Source organism: Lepidochelys olivacea (assembly GCF_965140295.1).
Source record: "Lepidochelys olivacea isolate rLepOli2 genome assembly, chromosome: 13".
Lineage (NCBI taxonomy): Eukaryota > Metazoa > Chordata > Testudines > Cheloniidae > Lepidochelys > Lepidochelys olivacea.
The window spans coordinates 32,518,260-32,533,353 of NC_140423.1; the positions used below are offsets into that span (position 1 = coordinate 32,518,260).

The following is a 15,094-nucleotide window of genomic DNA, read 5'->3' on the forward strand; positions in this document are numbered from 1 at the left end:
AAGCAGAGAGGAAGGTGGGAGGCGGGGCGATGGGCATGCATGTACAATCCCCTGAAGCCTGTGTGGGGGCCTGGGGCACCCCTTAGCTGAGCATCGATGAAGATACTGAATAGCATCGGACCTGACCCCCCACTCCATGACAATTCAATTGCTTTTTGCCTTCTGTTGATCCTGATCCCTTTAACAAGGCTGAGGTAGGTTTGGGGCAAATTTAAGCATTCAGCTGCACTTCAACAACCCAAAAGCAGCTTGCTCAGCCCCAGTCCCTGAGTCTCATGCCCCCAGCATGCAGGCCCCCCCGTTCCCCCCACATGCTCCGCCTGACCCTCCCAACAGCAGAGCCACATACCTCCCCACGCCGGTCTGCCTTCACCCCATGCAGAGCCTGTGGGAGGAGCTGAGGTCTCGCAGGCCCACCTGAATTGTGAGCACAATTGTGGAAATGTGGGTAAAGGTTCGGAAATAATTACTAATCCCCTGTAACAACCGACATTACGAAAAGGGAGCCAGCCGGCCTGCACTGGGCCAAACAAACAGGGCTCCAGCTCCAAGCCAGGAGCCCACGTCTCATGACCTAGAACTGGAGCCGGGAATCGATGGACCAGAACTGGGGGGTTGGCAATTAGGTCTGATAACGAGAGGAGGGGGCTGTGCCACTCTCAGGGCCGTACAGAGAAGGCTGCGAGATCCAAAGGGCCGGGAACTGGTGGCGTGAAAGGAGCGAGCTTCCGCATCAGAACTGCCCCCCAGCCTCCTGTGACCCCAGGACCCATCTTGAGCCCATTGGGCCTTCATTGCCCTGCTCCTGAGACATGCCCAGGCCAGAGGACACGGCTGCCCCCACTGGTGCTGGCTCGAGCCCAACCACCACCCGGGATACGAATCCTGGGTTCCTGCTGTTACCCCATTCCCTCGGACGCCTCCTATCACCCCATTCCCTTGGGCACCTCCTGTCACCCCATTTCCATGGGCTCCCGCTGTCACTGCATTCCCTTGGGCACCTCCTATCACCCCATTTCTGTGGGCTCCTGCTGTCACCCCATTCCCTTGGGCACCTCCTATCACCCCATTTCCGTGGGCTCCTGCTGTCACCCCATTCCCTTTGGCACCTCCTATCACCCCATTTCCGTGGGCTCCCGCTGTCACCCCATTCCCTTTGGCACCTCCTATCATCCCATTTCCGTGGGCTCCCGCTGTCACCCCATTCCTTTGGGCAGCCTTATCCTTCCCCACCTTAGCGCTTTGCTCTCTCTCTTGCCTTCTGTTCAGTGCCTGGCTCTCTCGCAGCTGAGCCTGTGACCAGAGTGGCCATGGATAGCAATGCCCTCACCAGCCCAAGGCTGGGACAGGTTTGCCAGGGCTGGGCCTGGCTTGCTCCAGCAGACCGGCTGCAAGCGAGACTCACCGGCGTTTTCTCTCCGGGCTGGTCTTTCCTTGTGTGTGTCTGCCATGCTCTGTCCTCAAGGAGGAAGGGCCAAACTAATGGCAGCTCCAGCCCATTCTCTTTGCCCCACAGAAAGCCACTGATCACCAGCTCTGTTGCTCGCTAAGAGGCTGCCAGATGGGAGAGAGTTTTAGGAGAACCCCCCTGCCAGTGCGAAGAGGAGCACGGGCTGCTGGTGAACTAAAAGCCAGACTGAATACTTCACGTTTCAAAGGCTACAACTGGTTAGCGCTCTTTTCGGTAGCTTTAATCGAAGGCTAAGGAGATGTTTGCTGGGACATCAGCCCCCTATGGGCTCAGCAAGGCAGGGTCTCTGGACTGGAACCCCGAACCGAGTGGAACCGCTTAGCCCTGGGCAGCGACGGGGTCCCGTTAACGGCACAGACCCTGTGGGCTCATTTATTCCCGCTGAATTAACCCACCTCCGCAGAGCACCTTCCCCTCGCCCACTCGCCCAGGGCCCCCCGTGGCACCCTTCTCCCACCAGGGGTCGCGCCCTGGCTTGTCGCCGCCGGGCCCGGGACTGCCAGGCCCTAGTCATGGAGCCTCTGGTGGCGGACGAGCGCCGAGCTCTGGCTGAAGCCGGAGCCGCACTCGTGGCAGGTGAAGGGCCGCTCCCCGGTGTGGACGTGCTGGTGCCGGAGTAGCGCGGAGCTGACGGCGAAGCGGCGGCCGCACTCGGCGCAGCGGAAGGGCGCCTCCCCGGAGTGCCTCCGGCGGTGCTGGCGGAGGGTGGCGCGGGCAGCGAAGGCGGCCCCGCAGTCCCGGCAGGGGAAGGGGCGCTGGCCGGCGTGCAGGCGCCGGTGGTGCTGCAGGGTGGCGGCCCGGGTGAAGCCCTTGCCGCAGTCGGAGCACTCGAAGGGGCGCTCGCCCGTGTGCAGCCGGCGGTGCTGGATCAGCGCGGTGGCCTGGGCGAAGCGCTCCCGGCACTGCCCGCAGCAGAAGGGGCGCTCGCCGGTGTGGGTGCGGCAGTGGGCCGCCAGGTGGGCGCTGCGGGCGAAGGCGGCCCCGCAGTCCTGGCAGGCGAAGGGGCGCTCGCCGGTGTGGGAGCGCTGGTGGCGCAGCAGGTTGGAGCTCTGGCTGAAGCCCCGGCCGCACTCGGCGCAGCGGAAGGGGCGCTCCCCGGTGTGGGACTGGCGGTGCCGGGCCAGGTCGGCTTTGGTGCCGAAGCGCCGGTCGCAGTCGCCGCAGCGGAAGGGGCGCTCCCCGGTGTGGGTGCGACGGTGCTGCGCCAGGTTGGCATTCTGGGTGAAGCGCTTGCCGCACTCAGCGCAGGCAAAGGGGCGCTCCCCGGTGTGGGTCCGCTCGTGCTTCACCAGGCGGGCGCTCACGGCGAAGCCGCGGCCACATTCGGCGCACACGTAGCGCTGCTGAGCTCCTCGGGGCTGGGGGACTGGCCCGGCGGGGGTCGCTGGCTGCTGCCTAGAGCCGCTTCTCCTTCCCGACCGGCGCAGGCTCCTGACCCGCTCTGAGCGCTGGCAAACGTCCAGCTGGGCTCCTCTGGATGCCCCGTCCAGCTGGGCAGCCCCCTCCTCGCTCGCCCGGTCATCTGCTGAGACACAGATGTGAGTAGCTCCCTGCACCGGGGCAAAGGGACCCTGCGGGTGGGAGTGCGTGTCACTAATAAACCTCTGTTTGTAGGGCTGGGAACCAGGGTCTGACCCCCAAACCCACCCATGGGGAGGGCAGAGTGTCCAGTTCTGCTGCATATCCTGGCTGAGCCCTAGAGACAACATGGGGTGGGGGGTTCCCCAGCGCTAGTGGGGCCGTATCACAGGTCAGGTGAATACAGGTGGTCATGCTGGGAGCTTTGCAGCAGTTTTGGGGCCATTCCGCGCCAGAGCTGGGTTAAGCCCTTCCTCACCTGGGCTGGCACCACGTGGCATCTCCCCTTCCTCACAGCCCTGGGGATCCGGGACCTGCAGCTCCTCCCTGCACTCCATCTGGGAGTTGAGGGCAGCCTGGGACAGGGGAAGGAGATGGGAGAGGTCAGGGTTTAAGCTGGATTCTCACGGCCCTGGCCCCATCTCCAAGCCCCGTTCTCTCTGGACACAACGGATCTAGATTCTGCATGTCTGGCAAAAGGCTCAGTCACCATATCGCACTGCAGCCCCCAGCTCTTCCCAGTGAGGGAGCCCCCGGAGTAGCCGTTGACCACCTGAGACAGGGCCCCCTCCCCAGTCACGCCTTCACCAAGAGAAGGGACTCACCATGCTGCTCCCCGACGCGTCACGAAGGCAGGTCACGCTACCGAGGCTGGGAGAAGCCTGTCGAGAAATAACAGCGTCAGAGCCTGGGGAATCTCCAGGGGAGCAGTATGCAGGGCCGCAGGGACACTGGCAGCCGAGCCCTCGGGGACTGCCCCAGGCCGGGAAACGAAACCCAGGGAGTTAAGGCCAGTTCAAACCTCCCCACTTTCCACTCCACGTGCCAGGCCGGACGAGCTGGTCCCATGGCCCCGTTCGGCCTCACACTCGACCAGAGGTTGCTTTGGTTTCACCCGAGGGTATTTCATAACAATCTCACTTTTTCCTTCAGCTTCTGGAACGGGGTCGGAGCCCCCGAGCAGTGCATGAGGGGTGCATCCCACACACCTGCAGGGAGCCTCCAGGAAGGCAGCCAGGCAGCCAGGAGACTCCAAGCCCACCGCTACCCCTGGCCGTCCGTTCAGGGGTTTATCGTCTCATGGCACTTGGGCACTACACTGTTGCCAGTTAACCCAGAGGCATCTGCCCATCCTCTCAGCCCTGGGGAGCCACGACCCGACCCGGGGCTCTTCCACCCAGGAAGTCAGGGCAGCCTGGGGGGCGGGGTCCCGCTGGGGGGGAAGGAGACAGGCGTCTCCCATGGCACCATCCGTGTCCTGGGGGAGAGCCAGGCCCTCTCGGGGGCAGGGAGGCTGTGCCCGGGCGGGGATCCGGGGAGGCCCCTCTGCTGGGGGGCGGGGGACAGAGGGCAGTGTCCAGCCCCTCTATGACAGTAGGGAGAATCTCCCGCAGAGGCTGCAGCCGCCCCCCCGCCTAGTGCAGGAAGCCCGGCCCCGATCTCCTGCTCGATCCCGGGCGCCGCCCCCCGCGGCTCCCCCAGTTACCGGGGCCCCCGGGCTGGCGCCGCGTCCCCTGCGCTCCCCCGCGGGGCCCCGGGCGCAGCCGGCTAGGTGCGCGCTGGGCGGAGCGGGACGCGGGGCAGCGAGCGCCGCCGCCTGCGCTCCGGAGCCAGCCCCCTCTGGCGGCGCCTGCTCCCGGCCGGGCCCTGCCCAGGGCAGCCCCGAAGAGTGAGGGGGCCTGGGGATGTTACTGGCCCCCTGCCCAGCCCCCCAGAGAGGGGTCTGCCTCGGCTGTGTCGCAATCTGGCTCTATTTGGGGGCCCTATCCCTGGGGGGCTGGGGCGTGTGGGGGGCTGCTGCCTGAACCCCGCGGCTGAGATCTCGCCCCCATTTTGCCGGTTGCTGCAGACACTGACCGAGATCCGGGCCCCCCTTGACACCAGCTGCTGCACAGCTCCCCCCCCCCCAGCTCCGGGAGGGGCAGATGATCCAGCTCCGTAATTGCTGGTGCTGAATGAAAGCAGTTTTGTCAGGCTTTGCAGCCCCCCACCCCCTCTTATGATCAGACTCACCAGCTGGTTATGAGCAGGGTTTGGGGCCAGGTTTCCAGACCCGGGGTGTTGCGTGTCCAAGTTAATGCCAACTCCCGCTTGTTGAATGACAGTGAGGAGTTGGAATTATTTACTCACAGGTTCCACCAGAGATTAGCACTGTACAGGACTGCGCAGAGCCAGGGGCTAACTAATCACCCTGTGACAGCAGATCCAGAACGGCTGGGGCTGGGACTCCTTTGCTGCACTTGGAGGGATGCCTGGTTTCATTCCCCAGCTCAGTTCCAAGACCAGTGTCAAAAAGACCCTCTGCCAAAAGAAACATATATTCTAATGTCATAGCAGCTATACACGCTCAGTTTACCTGGTTTATGGGTGAAGGCAGGATTATTTACTGTCGAGAGGACTAATAATTCTTCAAGATAATAATGTTCACTGGCTTGCTCTTCCCCCCTAATCAGTCTTCCCTGTTGATTCCCTAATAGAAAACATCTGCTGGAACAATCCTCCCTTATCAGTTTCCCAGGTTTATATACGCTTATGTAAGCAGGATCGATATCTATGTGAAGGGGATGGTTCCTCAAACTAACTGGAGTTTTATAGACACAGGGAAGCCACAGATTGTTAGCTATAATCTAACACACAGAATTCCCGAATAGGAACCTACTCAATGTGCAGCGGCAGGCAAAATTAACAGAGTGTTGGGAAGCGTTAGAAAAGGGATCGATAACAAGACAGAAAATATCATATTGCCTCTATATAAATCCATGGTACACCCACACCTTGAATACCGTGTGCAGATGTGGTCACCCCATCTCAAAAAAAGATATATTGGAATTGGAAAAGGTTCAGAAAAGGGCAACAAAAATTATTAGGGGTATGGAACGGCTTCCGTATGAGGGGAGATTAAGAAGACTGGGAACTTTTCAGCTTCAAAAAGAGACAACTAAGCGGGGAATATGATAGAGGTCTATAAAATCATGACTGGCGTGGAGAAAGTGACTAAGGAAGTATTATTTACTCCTTCTCATAACACATGAACTAGGGGTCACCCAATGAAATTAACAGGCAGCAGGTTTAAAACAAACAAAAGGAAGTATTTCTTCACACAACACACAGTCAACCTGTGGAACTCTTTGTCAGAGGATGTTGTGAAGGCCAAGACTATAACAGGGTTCAAAAAAGAACTAGATACATTCAGGGAGGATAGGTCCATCAATGGCTATTAACCAGGATAGGCAGGGACGGTTTACATCTTGGACCAGATCTTGTGCTCCACATTCCCTCTGAAGCACCTGGCATTGGCTACTGTCGGAAGACAGGATACTGTGTTAGATGGACCTTTGGTCTGACCGAGGATGGCCACTCTTACGTTCTTATTGATCAAGGTTACTTATCAGTCAAGAACCAGTGTTCTGGGCCTTACAATTCACACATACTCTTTGTTAATATCCTAGAGATTCTAAAGAATAGTTAATATATAAATGAATCAAATATACATAAAGAAAAGGCCTAAAAGGGTGAATATTTACTAACAGGTACTAACAGTACATAGCTAGAGGAGCGTATGGGGTTAGGCAGCACGAGGGGTGTGGGGCGGTGGATTTATCGGCAGAGGGAGGATGGATGGGGTCAAAGGGGTTTGCGGTGGTGGCTGGTCTCCGTGCAATGTCAGCCCTAGGGCTCTCACGGGGTTCGGGGGGGGTCAGAGGCCTGGTCTCCTGTGAAATCCAATGGGGCTGGAGCCCCGCCCTCTGCACTGCCCACTCCGGCAGAGTTTCACTGCCAGCCCCAGCTCCCAGAGTCCTGCGATCCCGCCTCTGGGCACAAGCACAGATCAGGGCTGTGGGGGACGCCTGACAACCCGCCGCAGACAGGCACAGCCGGGCGGCTCAGCCCCTGACAGCGGCCCCCCGCCCCCCGTGACCTTACAGTGACCCGGTGTTAGGGGCTTGGCCAGGCTGCCTCTCCAGCTCCCTGTGCCCCGCCTCGCTGCAAGGCGGCCGCCCGCCCTCTAGCCCGGCGAGGGCTGCAGCCCCCGCCGCCCTGGGAGCAGGGCATGCTGGGAGATGTAGTTCTGAGCAGCGTGGCCAGGACAGCAGCCGAGCAGCCTGCTGGGACATGCATCCAGAACCTGTGACGGGTCACGATGGGGGATTCCCTTGGGCGCAGGGAATGCTGGGAGATGCATCTCTTACTGAGCATGATGCATGCTGGGAGATTCCGCAGGGGCACAAGGCGTGCTCGAAGATGCACCGCCCACTTGAGGCCGGGCATGCCGGGAGATGCGTCTCTACCGGGAGTGATGCATGCCGGGAGAGTCCTCTTGGTCGCGGTGCATGCTGGGAGATGTAGTCCTGAGGTGCTCAGCGCCTACACAGGCAGCGTTTGAACAAGGGGCAGAGAAGCAGTATCTGTTCAGGTGCCCCTGTTGTGGGATAACTGTGCAGCAGCCCCCCCCCCGCTCAGGGCAGCGAGGCCCCCAGCATGGCTCCTGCCCTCTGCCCCCTCCCCCCCGAGCCCTGGGGCTGGACAGGGCTGTGATACCCTGACCTGGGCGTGCGGGGGACACCGAAATACACCAGCAATAATGCACACCCTGTACGCGAACAATAATGCACACCCCAAATCTGGGCTCTGGGCTCTTTCTGAGCGGTTTGGCATGGAAAGCTAGCATTGGAGGGTATCAGTTACCCAGGAAAGAATTTTCTGTAGTGTCTGGCTGGCGAATCTTGCCCATGCTCATCTTGCGGATGATACTAAACTGGGAGGAGTGGTAGATACGCTGGAGGGGAGGGATAGGATACAGAAGGACCTAGACAAATTGGAGGATTGGGCCAAAAGGAATCTGATGAGGTTCAATAAGGATAAGTGCAGGGTCCTGCACTTAGGACGGAAGAACCCAATGCACAGCTACAGACTAGGGACCGAATGGCTAGGCAGCAGTTCTGCAGAAAAGGACCTAGGGGTGACAGTGGACGAGAAGCTGGATATGAGTCAGCAGTGTGCCCTTGTTGCCAAGAAGGCCAATGGCATTTTGGGATGTATAAGTAGGGGCATAGCGAGCAGATCGAGGGACGTGATCGTTCCCCTCTATTCGACATTGGTGAGGCCTCATCTGGAGTACTGTGTCCAGTTTTGGGCCCCACACTTCAAGAAGGATGTGGATAAATTGGAGAGAGTCCAGCGAAGGGCAACAAAAATGATTAGGGGACTGGAACACATGAGTTATGAGGAGAGGCTGAGGGAGCTGGGATTGTTTAGCCTGCAGAAGAGAAGAATGAGGGGGGATTTGATAGCTGCTTTCAACTACCTGAAAGGGGGTTCCAAAGAGGATGGCTCTAGACTGTTCTCAATGGTAGCAGATGACAGAACGAGGAGTAATGGTCTCAAGTTGCAGTGGGGGAGGTTTAGATTGGATATTAGGAAAAACTTTTTCACTAAGAGGGTGGTGAAACACTGGAATGCGTTACCTAGGGAGGTGGTAGAATCTCCTTCCTTAGAGGTTTTTAAGGTCAGGCTTGACAAAGCCCTGGCTGGGATGATTTAACTGGGAATTGGTCCTGCTTTGAGCAGGGGGTTGGACTAGATGACCTTCTGGGGTCCCTTCCAACCCTGATATTCTATGATTCTATGATTCTATGTGCTCAGGGTTTAGCTGATCGCCATATCTGGGGTCGGGAAGGAATTTTCCTCCAGGGCAGATTGGAAGAGGCCCTGGTCTTTCGCCTTCCTCTGTAGCATGGGGCACGGGTCACTTGCTGGAGGATTCTCTGCTCCTTGAAGTCTTTAAACCACGATTTGAGGACTTCAATAGCTCAGACATAGGTGAGAGGTTTTTCGCAGGAGTGGGTGGGTGAGATTCTGTGGCCTGTGTTGTGCAGGAGGTCAGACTAGATGATCATAATGGTCCCTTCTGACCTTAGTATCTATGAATCTATCTATGAATCAGCTGAGCACACGTCCAGTGGATGCAGGATGGGCTCACAGACCAAACTCTGAGCAGCAGTGGACAAGCTCCATAAAACGCGGTGGTCTCTAGTGAGGTTCTGTGGGGATCGTGCCAGCCCTGGTGCAATTCACCATGATCTCCATTGACGTCGAAATCAGTCTAAGCTCACCACTGAGAAAATCCCAAATATCGGCAGGGTGGAGGACAGGGTATACAGAGCCATCTGGACTGCTCGGGAAAATGGCCTAATTCAAACAAAATGCATTTTAATCCAGCCCAGTGCAAAGTGACACATCAAGGCCAAAGGAAACCAGGCCAGCCCTACCAACTGGGAGATGAGTCCTGGACAGCAGCCGCCCTGGAAAGGACTGAGGGGGCACAAAAAGCAAGACACTCGCCACGAGCTCCCAGAGCGATGCTGTGGCACAAGAGCTAAGGGGAGGTGCAAATGTATAAACAGGGTGGTGAGCGGGAAGAGGGTGGTGAGGGTACCTCTGTGTAGGTCACTGGGTTGAGATGGATACGGGAGCACCGGGCCTCCAGCCCTGCTCTGGTGGCCACATTGTACAGGGATGTGGAAGGTGCAGAGCAGAGCCACACAATAACTGGAGGGGCCTGGAGACAGGCCTGCCAGGGAGAGGCCCATCCCAAAGCAGACAGAGCGGAGACTTGATCACAGTGTCCAAGGCCCAGCCCAGGGCAGAATCCCCCAGGCCGGAGAAGGGCAGAAGAGGCGGTGGCTGGCAGCGGAAGCCAGACCGAGCCAAAGCAGAAATAAGGCACCGGGTCCCCCAGTGCCGGTGAGGAGCCCCCAAAGGCAGGGCGGGTGGGACGGATCCGCCGCCGCCCGCACCGCTGCTCGGCTCCAGGAGCCCGGCGCCAGGCGCTGGCTGAGCTCGCAGCCCGGCCGGGAGCAGGCGCCGCCAGAGGGGGCTGGCTCCGGAGCGCAGGCGGCGGCGCTCGCTGCCCCACGTCCCGCTCCGCCCAGCGCGCACCGAGCCGGCTGCGCCCGGGGGCCCCGTGGGGCGAGCGCAGGGGACGCGGCGCCAGCCCGGGGGCCCCGGTAACTGGGGGAGCCGCGGGGGGCGGCGCCCGGGATCGAGCAGGGGATCGGGGCCGGGGCCCCTGTGCGCGGGGAGTCGTGCGGGCCCATCTGCCCGCGGGGCGGCCGGGGCTCGGGGCTGCCTTGGGAGCGATGGTGCATGGGGTGCGGGGTGTGGGTGTGAGAAATCCCGGCCCAGCCAGAGAGGACGTGTATGTGCCCGCCGGTGCAATGATGTGTTGATGTCCCCAAGTGGGGTGTGTGGGGGGGGTCTCCCCTGCACAGTTGTGGGGTGGGGGTTGCTGCGGGGAGTGGTGGCCCGGGCTGGGTCCTGTTTTACCCTCCTTCACTGGCCTCTGCTCTTGTTCTTTCCTTTGAAGCAGCAGGCGCTGTCCAGCGTTGCAGCCCCGATACCAGGCTAGATGGGCCCCTGCTCTTACTGGGCCTGGCAGGTCCTGAGCAGCAGCTTGTGCATCCCCCAGGTGAACCCATGTGTGTACCTGGCTGGGGCGGGGCGCTTTTCATGGTTGTGGGGATCTGTCCCCATGGGCGGGGGCAGTGAATATGCAGAAGTGCCCATCTCTCCGTGGGGGAGCAGAAGTGGAGGAGATGTGGGGGGCTGGAGGGAGTGGGGAGCAGACAGGGGGAGAGCAGCCAGGACTGAGCGTGGGAATCTTCTTGTTTCAGAGCCTGAGCGCGCAGGGAGGTGGCCAGGGGCATCTGCCAGGCAGAGCAGCCCTGTACAGCGACCCAATGCAGGAAGACATGCAGGAGCCCAGGTTCACAGCTGCTGTGAGTGAGAAGCCCATTCCTCTCCATTAGCAGGAGCTTTGCTGGTTCTGGAGGGCAGGGGGCGGTGTCAGAGCCAGAGGCGGCTGGAGACCGGCCCCGCTGGGCCCCTGAATGCTCGAGAGAGACTGTCCCATTGCCCCTCGTTCCCGGTGGAAGGAGATTCTGAGACAGTGACATGGTCAAAGCACGCACCTAGGGCTTGTGCCCACCTGGAGCTGGGCTGGAGCAGAGCTGCGCCTCCTTCCGAATGCACCAGCCCTGGCACCGCTGTATGCGCAGTTCTGGCTGGATCACCCTTGCAGAGCTTTCTGTCTCCTCCAGAGAGGGACGTGACGGGCTCGTGGGGGAGCCGTTCGGGTGTACGGCAGATACTCAGCTGCTGTGGTGCTGGGCCGCGGTGTAAAACTCTAAGCCCGCCAGCCGGCTTTGTGGGGTGGCTGTCCTTGTTCCCACCCTGAATTCGTCTCTCCGCCTGCCAGCCTTTGCACCTCCTTCCGCCCTTTCCTGCTAGAGCAAAGAGCTGCCAGAAACCTCCCCGTGGCCGTGCTCGGCTGCCCAGCTCAGTGCTCTGTAGCCCCAGCGAACCGTCCTGGTCAGACACTTCTCAAGCTGCATCGGGAAACTAGGTAAGATGTTTGCCCTGCTGCTCCAGCCTCCCACCCCCTGGTGGTTAGAAACCACCTTCTCCTTCCAGCCTGCATTTACTCCTGCCCGTTTATCCCCATTCGTTTCTGTGCCAACGCTGTCCTTTAGCATCAGGAGCTCTTCTTCCTCCCTAGTGGTTTGGGTGCCAGCCGCTCGCTTTACCAGCTGGGAGTTGAGATTTCCTTCCAGACCCTTGGTAAAGGTCCTGAGCGGCATTGTGCCAGGAACAGATCCCCGCAGGCCCCTACTGGAACCATCCCTCCTTGCATGAGGGTTTCTCCATTGGCTGCTGTTCTCTGAGATCTGCTCGGCTGGGTCCTTGGTGCTGGCATTGCAGACATGAGGAGGAATCGCAGAGCTTCCGAAGGGGCTGGGATGTGCCCGCCTCCCAGTTGATATAATAGTGAGAACTGAGGGCCGGATTCTAAAGAGATCTGGGCACCTGAGAAGCGGATAAAAGCACCCACTAGTCCCCTATTAGCTTTTTAGGTGTCCAAACAGCTGTCAGTCTGGACCCGGGTGTCTAAATCCCGTGAGCCACAGTGAATCGGAACTTGCAGCCCTTTGCAAATGTCACCGTGCCGGCATTCTGAGAGTGACTGGTGGCTGCGACTCCCAGGGCGAGCGTCCCAATCCCTTAGGCTGCTCTGACGCTGCCCTTTTCCACCCCCTGAGGTTCCCGTTCTCCCTGGCACAGGGACAGATTAATCTCTGGATTTACTCTGTGTCCCAGCAGGCAACAGAGCCATGAGTGAGAGTGTGGAGGGGGCTCCCCAGACAGATGGAGCCATGAGTGAGAGCGCGGAGGGGGCTCCCCGCCTGGACAGGATCGAGCCGGAGAGCGCGGAGGGGGCTGGGACAGAGGAGCTGCAGGGGGACACTTGGTGGAGCCAGCAGCAGACGGAGGGGCAGCGGGGTACCGGCCGCTTCGAGGTGGGGCCGACGATCTGTGCCGAGTGCGGGGAGAGCTTTGGGGACGACGTGGCCCTGCTGGCCCACCGGGGGACGCCCTGCAGGGGCGCGGCGGCGAAGCCGTTTGGCTGCTCCGGTTGTGGGCGGCGGTTCAGCCGCAGCTCCAACCTGCTGCGCCACCAGCGGGTGCACACGGGTGAGCGCCCCTTCGCCTGCCAGGACTGCGGCCGGTGCTTCAGCCAGAGCGCCCACCTGGCCAAGCACCAGCGCCTCCATGGCGCCGCGGGGCTCCCCTCCCCGCCGGTGGAACGCAGCTACAGCCGCAGCCCCGAGTTCCTGCGGTTCCAGCGGGCCCACGCCGGGCAGCGCCCCTTCGCCTGCCCCGACTGCGGCAAGCGCTTTGGCGCGGGCTCCTCCCTGGTGCAGCACCAGCGCATCCACACGGGCGAGCGCCCCTTCCCCTGCCCCGACTGCGGCAAGCGCTTCCTGCGGGCCCCGGACCTGAGCCTGCATCGGCGCATCCACACGGGCGAGCGCCCCTTCCCCTGCCCCGACTGCGGCCGGCGCTTCCTCCGTGGCCCCGACCTGGCGCTGCATCGGCGCACCCACACCGGGGAGCGCCCCTACCAGTGCGGCCAGTGCGGCCGCCGGTTCAGCCGCGGGCCCGGCCTCTTGCTCCACCTGCGCACCCACACCGGGGAGCGCCCCTACCAGTGCGGACAGTGCGACCGCCGCTTTAACCGCAGGTCCAACCTGGGCCGCCACCTGGCCACCCACAGCACCCCAGGGGGAGAGCCCAGTGCCCAGACCCTCATGCAGCAGGGAATCCCTGCGGAGGGGGAGGAGTCCCGAGGGCTGAAGGGGCGGAGCTCGGAGCCTGTGACTCAGCAGGGAATCCCTGCGGAGGGGGAGGAGTCCCGAGGGCTGAAGGGGCGGAGCTCGGAGCCTGTGACTCAGCAGGGAATCCCTGCAGAGGGGGAGGAGTCCCGAGGGCTGAAGGGGCGGAGCTCGGAGCCTGTGACTCAGCAGGGTATCCCTGCGGAGGGGGAGGAGTCCCGAGGGCTGAAGGGGCGGAGCTCGGAGCCTGTGACTCAGCAGGGAATCCCTGCGGAGCGGGAGGAGTCCCGAGGGTTGAAGGGGCGGAGCTCGGGGGCTGTGATCCCTGCAGAGGGGGCGGAGTCCCAAGGGCTGAAGGGGTGGAGCCCAGGCTCCCTGGGGGCTCCCCCGGAGAAGCCCCATGGCTGCCCGGACTGTGGGAAGGGCTTTGCCCAGCGCTCCCATCTGCTGGTTCACCAGCGGGTGCACACCGGGGAGCGCCCCTTCCCCTGCCTGGAGTGCGGCAAGCGCTTCAGGCAGAGCTCGGTGCTGGCCCGGCACCGGCGCACCCACACGGGCGAGCGCCCCTTCACCTGCGGGGACTGTGGCCGGTGCTTTGCGGAGAGCGCGGTGCTGCTCCGGCACCGGGCTGTGCACTCCAGCGAGCGCCCCTACTGCTGCATGGACTGTGGCCGTGGCTTCAGCCTCCGCGCCAACCTCCTCCAGCACCGGCGGCTCCACGCCCGGCGCCCCCACGTCTGCACTGACTGCGGCAAGGCCTTCAGTGAGGCCGCAGCCCTGGCCGCCCACCGCGGCACCCGGCACGGGGCCGGCAAGCCCTTCACCTGCACCGGCTGCGGCAAGCGCTTTGGCCGCAGCTCCACGCTGGCTCGGCACCGGCGCATCCATGCTGAAAGGCCCCATGAATGTGCCCGCTGCGGCCACAGATTTGGGGAGAGCGCCGAGCTGGTGCAGCACCTGCGGGTGCACAGCGAGACCCCCTACGAGTGTGCCCGATGCGGGGAGCGCTTTGCCCAGAGCCACACGCTGATCTCACACCAGGCCATCCACGCCGAGCCCAGCCACGGCCAGAGCCACACTGCCCATGCCCGCCGGTCCCCCCTTGCCAAGCATGGGGACAGCGTCCTGCCCAAGTCCCCAGCTGTGTCCCACCAGAGACTCCACACCGGATAGGAGCCAGGACAGAGCCCTGGAGTCCTGACTCCCAGCACCCCCCCCAGCAACCCATTAGACCCCATGCCCCTCCTAGAGCCAGGGATAGAACCCAGGAGCTCTGCTCTGACCCACTAGACCAGGGGCGGGCAAACTTTTTGGTCTTAGGGCCACCTTGGGTTTTGGAAATTGTATGAAGGGCCGGTTATGGGAGGCTGTGACCCCGCCCCCTATTCGCCCCCCCCCCGATGGGCCCCTCCCCCAGGACTCCTGCCCCATCCAACCCTCCCTGTTCCCTGATGGCCCCCCCAGGACCCCTGCCCCATCCACTCCCTGTCCCCTGACCGCCCCCCACTGCCCCATCCAATCCCCCCTCCTTCCTGACTGCTGCCCCTGGACCCCTGCCCCCATTCAAACCCCCCTCCCCCCATTCCCCACCCTCTGACCGCCCCAATCCCATCCACAGGCCCGCCCCCCCCGACCACCACTCCGAACTCCCCTGTCCTCTATCCAACCCCCGCTGCTCCCTGCCCCCTTACCGCCTAGAGCATCGCACCGGTGTAGCGTAGTAAATTGCTCCCTGTAACTGCTACCAGTAGCTCATTCCTACGCGGAACAGTTTAATACACTACGCCGGCAGCATGGCGCGCCAAGGCTGTGGGGGGTGGGGGTGGGGGGAACAGGAGGGGAGGGGCCGGGGTCTAGCTTCCTGGGCAAGGAG

The 15,094-nt window shown here is 61.8% G+C and overlaps 2 protein-coding genes across 14 annotated transcripts; one reads left to right on the forward strand and one right to left on the reverse strand.

The window, feature by feature from the left end:
• Nucleotides 1-1,669: 1,669 nt before the first annotated feature.
• Nucleotides 1,670-7,081, reverse strand: LOC311529385 (uncharacterized protein). 11 transcript variants are annotated; one of them, XM_084645362.1, is made up of 5 exons: nt 6,974-7,081; nt 5,063-5,350; nt 3,655-3,711; nt 3,309-3,405; nt 1,670-2,996 (listed from the first exon to the last, which is right to left on the reverse strand). In XM_084645362.1, the coding sequence occupies exons 3-5, from the start codon at nt 3,655-3,657 to the stop codon at nt 1,978-1,980; spliced, it is 1,119 nt and encodes a 372-aa protein (XP_084501488.1). In that variant the 5' UTR covers nt 3,658-3,711; nt 5,063-5,350; nt 6,974-7,081; the 3' UTR covers nt 1,670-1,977. The 11 variants fall into 11 exon arrangements, 10 of the variants coding, with proteins under 10 accessions (XP_084501488.1, XP_084501490.1, XP_084501489.1 ...); XM_084645364.1 differs by lacking the exons at nt 5,063-5,350; nt 6,974-7,081 and adding an exon at nt 5,406-6,480; XM_084645363.1 differs by lacking the exon at nt 6,974-7,081 and having other exon boundaries at nt 5,063-5,361.
• Nucleotides 7,082-9,954: 2,873 nt separating this feature from the next.
• On the forward strand, nt 9,955-14,611 carry LOC311529591 (uncharacterized protein). Of its 3 annotated transcripts, none has more exons than XM_084645644.1 (3): nt 9,955-10,056; nt 10,723-11,453; nt 12,206-14,611. In XM_084645644.1, exon 3 carries the CDS (start codon nt 12,220-12,222, stop codon nt 14,392-14,394), a length of 2,175 nt encoding a protein of 724 aa, XP_084501770.1. In that variant the 5' UTR covers nt 9,955-10,056; nt 10,723-11,453; nt 12,206-12,219; the 3' UTR covers nt 14,395-14,611. The 3 variants fall into 3 exon arrangements, with proteins under 3 accessions (XP_084501770.1, XP_084501771.1, XP_084501772.1); XM_084645645.1 differs by having other exon boundaries at nt 12,209-14,611; XM_084645646.1 differs by lacking the exon at nt 9,955-10,056 and adding an exon at nt 10,421-10,517.
• The last annotated feature ends 483 nt before the right edge of the window (nt 14,612-15,094 follow it).